The sequence below is a fragment of the Numida meleagris genome, chromosome 6 (assembly GCF_002078875.1).
Source record: "Numida meleagris isolate 19003 breed g44 Domestic line chromosome 6, NumMel1.0, whole genome shotgun sequence".
Lineage (NCBI taxonomy): Eukaryota > Metazoa > Chordata > Aves > Galliformes > Numididae > Numida > Numida meleagris.
In genome coordinates, this window is record NC_034414.1 from 36,082,717 (window position 1) to 36,094,269 (window position 11,553).

At 43.0% G+C, this 11,553-nt stretch overlaps 1 protein-coding gene across 2 annotated transcripts in view; it reads left to right on the forward strand.

The window, feature by feature from the left end:
- NPAS3 (neuronal PAS domain protein 3) overlaps nucleotides 1,072–11,553 on the forward strand; it is a 629,619-nt gene continuing 619,137 nt past the window's right edge. For both annotated transcript variants that reach the window (XM_021402757.1, XM_021402758.1), the window contains exon 1: nucleotides 1,072–1,363. In XM_021402757.1, the coding sequence (XP_021258432.1) occupies nucleotides 1,314–1,363 (50 nt within the window). In that variant the 5' untranslated portion in view covers nucleotides 1,072–1,313. The remainder of the gene's footprint in view (nucleotides 1,364–11,553) is intronic.

An 11,553-nucleotide genomic window follows, 5' to 3' on the forward strand; every position in this document is an offset into this window, starting at 1 on the left:
GCCCCGGCCGCGGGCTCACGGCCCCGCTCCCGCCAGCGGTGCGCACCTGCGCGCCTTCCCCCGGGCCGCGGACCCACAGTCGCTGCTCTGCCGGCCCGTGCCCCGCCGCCTCCCGGAGCTGCCGCGAGGAGGTGTCCCGTGAGGGTGCCGGGCAGAGCCCTTTCCGAGGAGCCCGCCGGCGGGTCAGGCCCGGGGGGCTGCGCTGCGGGGCAGCGGCAAGAACTCGCCACAAAGTTACCGCGGGGATGGAGAGCTTGTAGCATTCTTTCTCCTTTCCAGGTGTCCTGGATGAGACAATCGGGACGGCGGTTCCGTTTTCCCGCTCCTTAATTTCCTGCTTACTTTCACAGTCCCCCGTGAAACTGCGCGCAGCGCTGCATCCCCCCCAGCAAAGCGGGGCACCTCCCCGCTCCCCTCAGCGCTGCGCCCCACGCGGGACGCGGCTGCTCGGCCCCCGGAGGGAGGGGGGGCGCGTGGGGCCTGCTCGGTGCCCGACCCCCGCCCGCTCCCGGTCCGCCCGCCGCCCTCAGCACCTCTCCCCGCCGGAGCCGCGACTCCGAAGGAGGAAAGTGTGCGAAACTGCAACTGAGTGGCGGTGTTGCGCCGGCAGCGGAGGCTGCGTCCCCTGCACGCAGAGCGGGAGCGGAGTCGGGAAAGCAGCTGGAAAATGCCCAGAAATACTTTCACAGCGGTCAAGCGCGGAGATCCCCGCCTGCCCTCCTTCCCGCCTCCGCCCTGCTCGCCCCGCGGCCCGGCACCCCGCGTAGCCCGGCCCAAGGGCGCGGGGCCGCGAGTGTGAGCGTGCGAGCGGCTGCGTTGTGTGTGTGCGCGCGTGTGTGCGTGGCCGTGCCGCACCTGCCGGGCGATGCCAGCGGCCGGGCTGCCCGCCGGGGCTGCGCCGCGGCTCGCTCTCCCCGCCGCCGCCGGCCGCCGCCGCCCGCGCTGGGCATGTCTCTGGGGCCGCCGGGGCCCCGGCTCCCTCCGCTCCTCGGCTTATGGACGGCGGCAGCGGCAGCAGCAGCGCTAGCGAGCGAGCGAGCGAGCGGCCGCCGGGGCCCCGGCTCCCTCCGCTCCTCGGCTTATGGACGGCGGCAGCGGCAGCAGCAGCGCTAGCGAGCGAGCGAGCGAGCAACCTGCAGCAGGACCGCGCGGAGGAGCGGGAGCCCGCTATGCTTTGGCCTCAGTACTTTTCCTTAGCCCGTCTGGCTAAGCAGGGCCACCGCCGCTGCCGCTGCTAGACACACAACACACACCAACATCAGGAGGGGGAAAAGTAAGGGAGAGAAAGAAAAAAAAAAAAAAAAGCCAGGAAGATGGCGCCCACCAAGCCAAGCTTTCAGCAGGATCCTTCCAGGCGAGAACGGTAACACTTTCTCTTTATTGAACCTGCAGCAGCAGCAGCCGCAGCAGCACCGGGCCGCGCCGGGGCCGGCTGCCATGGCGGGGGGGGGACGCCGCCGGCACCGCCGCTCGCCCCGCCGGGCGCCGCGAGTTCCTCCGAGTGCGCCGCCGCACCCCGCGCCGCCACCGCCGCGCACGCACCGCCGCACCGACACAGGGCGGCCGGCGGCAGCCCCGCTCCGCAGCCGCACCGCCGCGGCTCGCAGCGGCCGACGCTCCGCAGGGCGCGTTGGCGAGCGGGTGTGCGTGTCTGCGTGTGTGTGTGTGTGCGCGGAGCCCCCCCTCGGGCGGCCCCCACCGCTCGGCGGCCCCAAGAGCGGCGGGGGGGCGGCGGGGCGCCGCGCCAGGCCCGGCTTGCCGGAGCGGAGGGGCTGGCCCCGCCGGTGCCGTTCAAGTGCGGCTAGGCCGGAGCGGGGGGGCCGCAGCGCCGATAGCCCCCGCGGCCCGGCCCGGCCTGGCCTCGCTGCGGCCCGGAGGGTGCCGGCGCCCCCCGGGGCGGGCGGAGCGGTGCCGGGGCGCGGGCGGGAGGGAGCCGGGCGGCGGGAAGGGGGCGCGGGGCTCCCTCCGGCCGCCCCTGGGACTTTTGTTGGGGAGAGCGCTCGCTGTGAATGCGCTGCGCTGCTGACAAGGATCGCCCATAGCGGATCTGCTGTAGCGAAGTGAATCTTTCTAGAAGTGACCAGGAGGAAACAAGAGTACAAGTTCATGTGATGTTACTTTGTGGTCCTTACAAAAGTGCTCTGAGCTGTGGTGCTGCGCTGCGAGGAGGGGTGTGCCCAGAAGTGGGGGCCAGGGGTGGCTTCTTCCACCTCTTTCCTTCCCTTCAGATGTGAACTTGAGGGTGAAGGATAAAGAGGGTTCCTTGTTTGCTGTAAAAATGAAAATTAACATTTAGACAGCTTTTAAAAGTAGCTGGGCCGCGTGTTGCTTGCTTTGTACTTCACAGCGCTGAAAAATACTTAAACAAAAATAAAGTGTAGGGGGCCAGTTCGCTTTAATCTTCATTTCAGACTTCCATTTTTGAATAGGATCAGCATTTCTCGTACAACTTCTAAACCCCGCAGATTCTGTCTGGATTCTGTCTCTGTTATTCTCCAAGGGAGGCAGTCTGCCCCGCACCAGAAACTGAGCCCAGAAACACTGAGCGCGGGGCATGCTGGCATTAACTGTTGCACTGGAACAAGGTTGTATTGACATGGCAGCCGACTGGGAGATGCGTGCAGTGGGAACAAAGTGTGTTCTCACAAGTCAGTAAATTACAGATTTTCATCTCCAACTATAAATATTTTTTTTAAATCCCCATTCCGACAGCTGTAGAGGCATCTCATCTTGGCTGCGTTCACACGCTTCCAGCAGCAGCTTTGCTGCCTTAGAGTTCTTTGTTGGGAAACAATTTGTATCAATAAGTCCTGTCCCCCCCATACACAATTCCGCCGCCTCCTTTCTGAGCACCGTACTGTATTAGTGCGAAGTGCATTCGCCAGGATAGCTTCAGTAATCTCTCCAGCAGAAGCATATTTGTGTGCCATTTTGGGAATTTCTCTGAGATAGGAATCTGGAAGATAGAATTAATTTCTAGGGGAAACTTCATAGCCTGTGCATGAGTGCTTTCTTTATCACCTGTCTCCATTTGGCATTCGGAGAAGGTAAATCAAAGTGCGCGATTTGTTATTCTGCTCCACTTGAGAGCTGAACTAAATAACACTTGGTCTGAAATTCTGATTGAAGTTGTAGGAGGATATACTGTATTTAATTTAATGCCCTTTAATAGCATCTTCTTGTTCAGCTCTGGTGCTGTCATTTTAAAGGTTGGATCCAAGTGGTTTTTCCCTGTAGGGAGTGGGAGGAGTAATGATTTCAGGGGAAAAAGTCATCTGGATTCCTCGAGCACTGTAGCCGCAAAGTTGGCCCAGTGGCTGGGTGGCTGTGCTGTGCCCTTGGGGTTCCCCTTCTTATCGCCCCTCACAGTGCTCCGGTGTGGGTGTAAATATTGCATGTAGAGGCTGAGGACATTTTTTGTATCAGAAATAAAGTCAGTCTACTGTTCTTCAGAAAAGTTTCTGGAAAGCTGTAGCAGGGCTTCAACGCTCAGGCCCACATGTATTTTTTTCTTAAAAATTCAGTAATGTGGCTCCAAAGCCCTGCATTAACTGTTGATTTAAGCTGTCTGTACACATCCTCTGAGCAGTATGTGTCAGGCTCCTCGAGCTGCGGCACTCAGCAGTTGCTGAAGGGGTTCTGCAGGCTCTTCTCTAGTCACTGCCTCCCTAAAGGAGTTCTGGGGGTGAGGGATCCTGGAAGGAGCTGTGGTACATCCTGTGTTTGGTCTTAGTTTCCACAGTATTTAGGTGGATTGTGCTATTGTTTCCAGCATGAGGTTAGTAATTACAAAACAACTGTGAGAGGTGGTAGTCCTTGCTGCAAGCAGGCATCTGATTGTTTTGAAACTTTTCCACCTGTTCAGGGTTTTGAAAGGATGTTTGAAAAGTTACACACATAATTTGATTTTCTTTTAAACTGTGTGTGTTAGCAAATGTTACAGTTACAGTAGGAGTTTGGGGTTTTTCAATTGTGTGGATATTTAACCAAGAAAATTAAATAGACAGAAGTGTCATGCACATGATATGCCAGTATCGATTTGTAAAGCATATCATCATATCAGAGTGCTATTGGCTTACAGTGAAAGAGAAAAAAAACCTTTATTTTGGCATTTCTTTCTAGAGCGTAAGCTTAAACATAGCAGTGATAAATGATGATATGCATTGTCTAACACTTGCTTTTATATAAATAGCTCCAGAAGATTGCTTAAATGATAATCGAAAATATGAAATAGGGTGGCCTTCATATCACAAGGCCAAGGGTCTACAAATGGAAAAACTGAAATAATGAAATATTTCCAAGGCAACAGACTGTCAACAAGAACAGTAATGCATGGGCATATCATAGAGCTACCAGAGAGGATATTAGATCTTATAGCTCTAGAGCCAGGAGTTATAATGACCTTTATTAAATAGAGCCCTCCCACATTACAACAATCTTTCCGATTCCTGATTTATGGATTAGCAGTCACACCGCTCTTCATAATTTGAAACATTCTCCCACCATTTGCTGCATTTTTCTCCACTGGAATCATACATTATTTAGAGCTTACACGAGAGTATTGATCAACAAAAGTTATATTACATATTTTCAGTAACTAATGGGATTCAGAATAACAAGGTTTTCTCTGCAGCATTGTTTCTTCATTCTTTACGGCACAACTGCCTTTTTTTTTTTCTTCCAAGTTATATCCAGTTAACTTGTTCAGTACCGATATGGGGCTACTATATGTTATAAATACATTATAATAATTAGAGGGTTATGAAAACAGATTCATCCAGCACTCGGAACTGTAGGTATTTTAAAGAGAATACCAGGATGTATTGTCAGCATCCGTCTCCTTTTATTAGTGTCTCCCTTGAATTTCAGAGTCTCAGATACTGGCAGTTTCAAATCACGTTCGTCTGAAACTTGGCACGCGAGTTGCCAGCCCAGATGGGAATTTTACTGTGAGAGGGCTGTAAAACAGTTGTTGGAAAACTGACGTTTGAGGCATTCGTTTCATCAGCATCCTTGCTAAAAAGTACAATTAGTTTAAATAAACATTTGTTTCATAAAACTATCTTTGTAATGATGCCTTCGTTACTGGAAAATGTGTTCTAAGTCCAAATAACTGATACTGACCATGAACATTAACTCTTACAATTTCATAAACATTTTGGGATCGATTCTGCTCATACTGTTGTCAGTAATTTGAAGCCTTTTTGCAAACATGGTGGGATTTTAATTTAGTATCAATTAAGTCATTTTTTTTCTAAGTTTAAAGTTGAGACATTTCCTGAAATCTCATCTCATGTGAGTAAACCTCACGCGCTCAGTCTGTCAATCGGATTCATTTTGTATTATTGTCAGTGTTAAGTCTCGCAGGTGTAAAAGCACCTCCTGTGAGATGAGATTTCAGCAGTAGTCACATTATTTTAAAATGAACTAAGTGAAATTGTTCTGTGGGGTTTCACCCTGGAAATGTTTTTTTAAGTTTTAAATTTAAGGTACATAGCCAATATTTTGCATTTTTCCCCTGTCATTTCTTGTTGGTTTTTCTTGTTTGTTTGTTGATCTATACCTATTGTTTAGTGTTTTTGTTTTTGAAAGAGGCTGCCAAAGATTTATGCCCATAATAAGAAATGTTTTGAAGTTTCATTTTCTTGTAATTGCATTTTTTTTTCAGAAGAGACAGTTCCTTTCTGTGTAAGGTTTATAAGGCTACTGCATGTTATCTTTAACATACAAAGTCCTGTAGTACAAATGAGGTGTGTGACTTCTTGTTTAATAGGATTTTGCATAAAAAGGATAATTTGTAATAATATTGCATTTTTCTGCATAAGAAGTTGTGTCATAGTAAGAATAAAATGGTTGCTGCCGTGTCCTATATGACTAGAGCATTGTTCTGTGACTAGCTGGAGCAGTAGTTTTGCAAAACACAAAGTCCTAGGCAAATGAATAGGAGCGTTGTGCCATTGATTTGAACAGGGCTCTGAGTAGTAAAAATACCATTAATTTTGTACGCTGTGATAGGCTATTGCATAGGACAAAGAAGGTATGGTAAAGGTAGGATAGTATTTGTGTCCATAATGTGGCAGTACCGGACCCTGCCTTTGGAGAATATTGAGTTCAAGTTGTACCTTAATCTTCAGAAAAGTTCCAAATGCAATTATACCTATAATTAAAGTACACTACAGAGAATCACAAGCAAGGATAAAAGTCTTTTTACCATATAATTCAATAGATGTGAATTTGTTCTCAGTGAGATGACAATGACAAACTTTAATGTACTTTAATGGGAGGAGGATTGGATTTTGCATCTATGTATTATTATAAAACATGAAAGTCTTGAGATTCTCAAGGAAAGGTGGAACAGTCCTCAAAGAGATTCTGATCTCAGCCTGCTGCAGCCCGATACTGAGAGTTATGTATCTGACGTGCAGGCAAGAGTCAGTCACATTAAAGAACAAGAGATATGTAAGCAAGAATTTGAAATGGATTAGTGAAAGCAGAGTTTTGAAGATTTGTTACAGGCAATTTTTCCAACATTTTCTGTGTGTTGGATTTTGGACTTTCGCTCTTTGGCCGTATCTTGCCATTTGTCTGTTCCAGGGAACTCCTCACTGATGTCATTCAGTGCCTGAAGAAGACTTTAGTATTAATGTTGAGTATTTCTGTTTTGTCATTTTTTATTTTTTTCATATAGCTTACTATGCTTTGAAAACGGTTTCAACACGGTTCAGCACATTTTACTGATGAGATGGTTAGACGCAAAACATTTTTGAGAACTAGCAGAAGTGGCAGAAAATATCGATGTTAGCAGTAGGAATAAAATTCCAGCCCCCATTTTGAGTGCATATTCAAAGATTACACTGCCTTCGTTAGAGGGATTTACATTTCTTTTACAGGCAAAACCTTCACTGAAATGAAGTGCTTTCAGAGAATGGCTTGATTGCGACTTAAAATTAGCTGTTAGCTTGATATATAATAGAAGTTCAGCACTTGCGTTAAATAATTTAAGTAGAAAAGTACTGTTACATTACCTGCAGGCATCATAGGTTTACATATGTATATAGTGAACTTACGGGATAGGGTCTGAATAATATGTATGTATGTAATCTTCAATAATGTCCCTGGGGCTTGAATTTTCTTAGGAGCCTATTGGGTTTAGGCATGTAGCACATACTGCATTTCAGTGAAATATGGGCACCTAAATCCTATAAGCCCCTTTTTAAATACTTGCCTGGGCATTTTGTCTCTAAAAGGAATTTAGAACAAGCTTCATTACACAATATGTTGTTTTAAACTGAATTTTATCGATTAATGAATAGTCTTTGAACAATCATTTTGGATTATATCCTAAAGGGGTATCGTTTTGCTCAAATTTAAGCACAGAACTGATAGATTTCTACTTTGACTGGGAGAGGGATTCATCTTATAGTGCGCATATTCATATTTATGTTTGGCTTACTTGCAGCCTAGGCTTGCATGAGTTAGGTGGCTCAGAATTATCCTTCTGAGGCTGTAATTAATTTAGCAAAAGTGTAACATAGCAAATTTGAGAAAATTGCTTGTTAGAAAGCTGTCTTTTCCAGAGATTATGGGATGCTGAATATGTTACTTTGTGGGGAAAAAAATGCAAGTGGGCAGTCTTCGCAGGTCAAGGTTGAGGTCAGTATAAAAAGAACGGAGTGACTGAATCTGTACAGTGCTGGCAGCTGGATTAAAAAGGAAAAAAATCTTAAAAAAGAGAATAGCTGCTAGGGGCACTTATCCTTCAACCTTCACAGCTGCAAAAAAGTAGCTGATTTTATTTGTCTGAGTGTAGTCAGATTGGCATGTTTGCTTCACCTTTGCATAAATTACTCACAGTACATGGACAAGAGATTTAAAAAAAAATACTTATGTTGTAAAAAATACAAAACCCAAACTGTTTTCTCTTGGTAGGTAACAAATAGAAGATAAGCGTAAAAAGAGAAACAAATGCATTAGGCTACTTTATTTATTCATTCTTTCTGAGCTGCTACTTGGACTTGCAACAAAATTTGTATTTCTTGGAGAAAATCAAAAGTACAGTATTTTTTTTTTCAATGGCTAAATGAGCCAGATAAATGGCACTCAAGTAGCAGTGTTTGAAGGATCCAAGTAGTTTACTAAAGTATCTTAATTAATTGGATGTTCACTTTAATAGTGAGGTTTTCCTGTTTGCAGGCAGTGCTCTGTAACAAGAACATACATTTGGTACGTAAATTGTACATATGATTTGAGAAGGCCTGGTTTTATTCAAGATCTATTTTTACTAAACAACTGCTTTAGGTTAACAAACAAGAAATAAATGAAGTGACAGAAAATACAGACTTCACATGAGAGGAATGATAGAAAAGATACAGCAGATTCCGGATCTATCAGACATAAATGCTATTCCTTTTATCAGTTACTCTACTTACACTCAGATTTTGAAACCAAGAGGTGCCCTTGTTCCTTTTCTTTGTTAACAGAAAGGAAAATGCTTTTCTACACAATTGTGATTTGGAAACTGTTATTCTGTGCTTTCCCAGAGCTGTTACTCAATTTTTGTTTTTGTATCACATCTCAAGATTAGAGTAGCGATCTGCAGGATGCAGCAAACACTGCATATCTCCTCCCCAGAATGATTTGGCATACTGAAGGGGCATCTTTAGGAGCCTTCATAATTTATAGTCTTCCATTGTTTAGGAAACATTTTGGAATGATCCTCTTTCTTTTATTTTATTTTTAAAATAATATTTTGCTTAATGATTTTGCAATGTTATTTCAAAGTATTTAAATCCTGTTCATGACTTATTATTATTTTTTTTACTGTTGTAATTACCATGTATTATGGTATTTGTTTGGTTCAAATAGGAAAAAAGAACAACATGACCAGGGAAAAGTGTCTTCTATCTGACAGAGAATGGCTGAATATCCCACCTGAAAAGCAAGATTAGAATGCTGTTTATTTATTCTGCTTGTTGCTACTTGTGAGGAAAACTTTAAAAATATTCCACTGACTTGTAAACATGTATTCTGAAAAAGTGTAGGCATGTGTTGTATGTTAGATAGACACAGTACATATATTTACTTGAAAGGAAATAATGCAGGTTGATTGTCCCCAGCATGCTATAAATGTCTTACTTCAGATAAAGTTAAACTTAAATACATGCATTGGAATGGCGATTTTTTTTCCTCTAATGCTGTGAGGAAAAAGTAGGCTCATCATTTTTTTTTTTGCACATTTTTATTGTTCTGTGTAAATGTAATTTGTTAATCCTGTGAAATTTGTCATAGATAAATTTGCTTGGATTATCTTGTCACCACCGTATCTGCATTCTTTTGTTCATTGCTTATTCATAATTTAACAGTCTGGCAGTGTGCCTTTTTGGGATGCTCACAAAAGATATATGACCTCTACCAGCTGCTACTATAACCTGCAGAATGCACAGCAAGACATTAGAAACGTGAGGATTCCTCTACTGATTAAAGTGCTCTTCATTTAAACAGTCTGTTCATAAGAATCTCAGGAATCTTTGTGGATAGCAGTTTTGATTTTTCATTTCTCACAAAATTAGTTCTAACATTTTTTTTTTCCCGAGAGGGAAAACTAACATTGAATCTTAAGATGGTGGTGCTTTGCTTTCAAATGGACTAATGGAAATTAAATCCCTCATTATATATGCATATATATACATAAGTGTGCATGTGCATATACACATTTGCAAATATCTTTACCTGGCTCTCTATATGCACACATACATGTATTTCCTGGAATTTTACAGAGGGAGAAATTAGTGCCCATGTGTTTTATATTAAAACTTCTCTATTAGGATATTTTTTCAGTACATATATTATTATCCAGTACTGATTTACAGAAGAGTTGTCTGATTTAACCCTGCTTTAGTCCCAGCATCTTACAGATTGCGTTGTGTAAATACTCAGCATTATACAGTACACGAAAGACATTAAATAGAATGTTACTTGAAGTGTAACAACATTTTAGATTTTCATTATTCTCCTGACTCAGTTTAGCATATAAATTTTTTCCCCCTTTTTACTTTTTTTTTTTTCTTCTTATCTGCAGATCAGCTTGTGAGTAATGGCTAGTTTTTACCTCCCCTTTGTGCTGGCGCATGATTATAGTTCAAAATAATTCATTGCTAATCCATGCAGTATTGGTTCATCTCCATCACTCTGTTTTATGATTAGTGCCTCAGGCCTGTAAGAACATCCTTCTGCACAGTTTTCTGTCCTGATTTTCTTTGACTGCAACCCATATTTTAAACAGTTCTGTCATTACTGTTCACCCAATAATCCTGTTACATTTTTCAAATATGTATCAATTACAGTAAATTAATATTTTGGTGGGGTTGTTTTTCAGGGGTTTATGAAAAATACTTGTTTTTCACTGCAGTAAGTCTCCAGCAGTGGTGTACAGGGCTGGGTTCATCTCAGTTGATTATGGAAATCCGACTTGAGTTTTTCATTTTTCCTTTGCAGTCTTGAATTTCCCATGTACTTATTTACATTAGGTGCCTCAAGAAGTCCAGGACCTTAAAAAAGAAACACCGTGTCTTTTTGAAACAGACTATGGGAGAAGAGTGATTACAGCCTTGTCATTTTTAAAACAACAGTTCAAACAGCATTGGTGTAAAATAAAGCTGAAGGAGGAACTTTTAAAATATATAGGGCCTGATCCTACTGTGAACACTCTTGCTGAAGTCAGTGTTTATTGGGTCAGATATGAACTGTTATGAAGTTAGAGTTGGCTTACAAGGTATAATGATATCGTACTTTGATCAGATTTAAATTTAATATTTCCAGATTACGAAGCAAATTCATCTCTTTATTTCACATCAAATAATGCTAGTTCTTTGAGAAGGTCATCCAAAAGATTTTTCAAGACTTTGTTTCAGCATTGAGTAGTCCTGTGTTCTTTTTAATAATTACTTTCATCTCATTGTAGCTGTGTGTTTGAAAGTGTAGGTCAATAAGGATGATCGCATTCAGAATTTCATGATCTGTGTAGTGGAACAAATTGAAAGCAAAGCCTGTATCAATCACTGTGAAGGGAGGGTTAATTGTTACTGCTTCTCAAGCCTCTGGACAGATAAACCAGTAATGAAATACCTATTGCTCTGATATGTGAATGGTTAAGGATGAAACAATGGAAACAGAAGCAGTCTACAAAGATTGCAAAAAAAAAAAAAAAAAAAAAAAAAAAAAAGAGTAATCTGGACTAAAGTAAAGTGCTGTATATTAACATTTTTAAAGTAATTTTTTTCATCTAATGTAGCCTTCTGGTAATGGTGTAAGAGAACAAAAAGTATTTAGTTTCTAAAGTGAGTTCAAAATATGACTTTAAAAGCTTTTATTATGCAAACGATTTGAAATGGTTTACACTACATACGGATCTTAGGTAAAAGTAACATTTCTAGCATTAAGTGTTTTCTCCTTTTCTCATCTTTTCTTTTCTTTTCTTTTCTTTTCTTTTCTTTTCTTTTCTTTTCTTTTCTTTTCTTTTCTTTTCTTTTCTTTTCTTTTCTTTTCTTTTCTTTT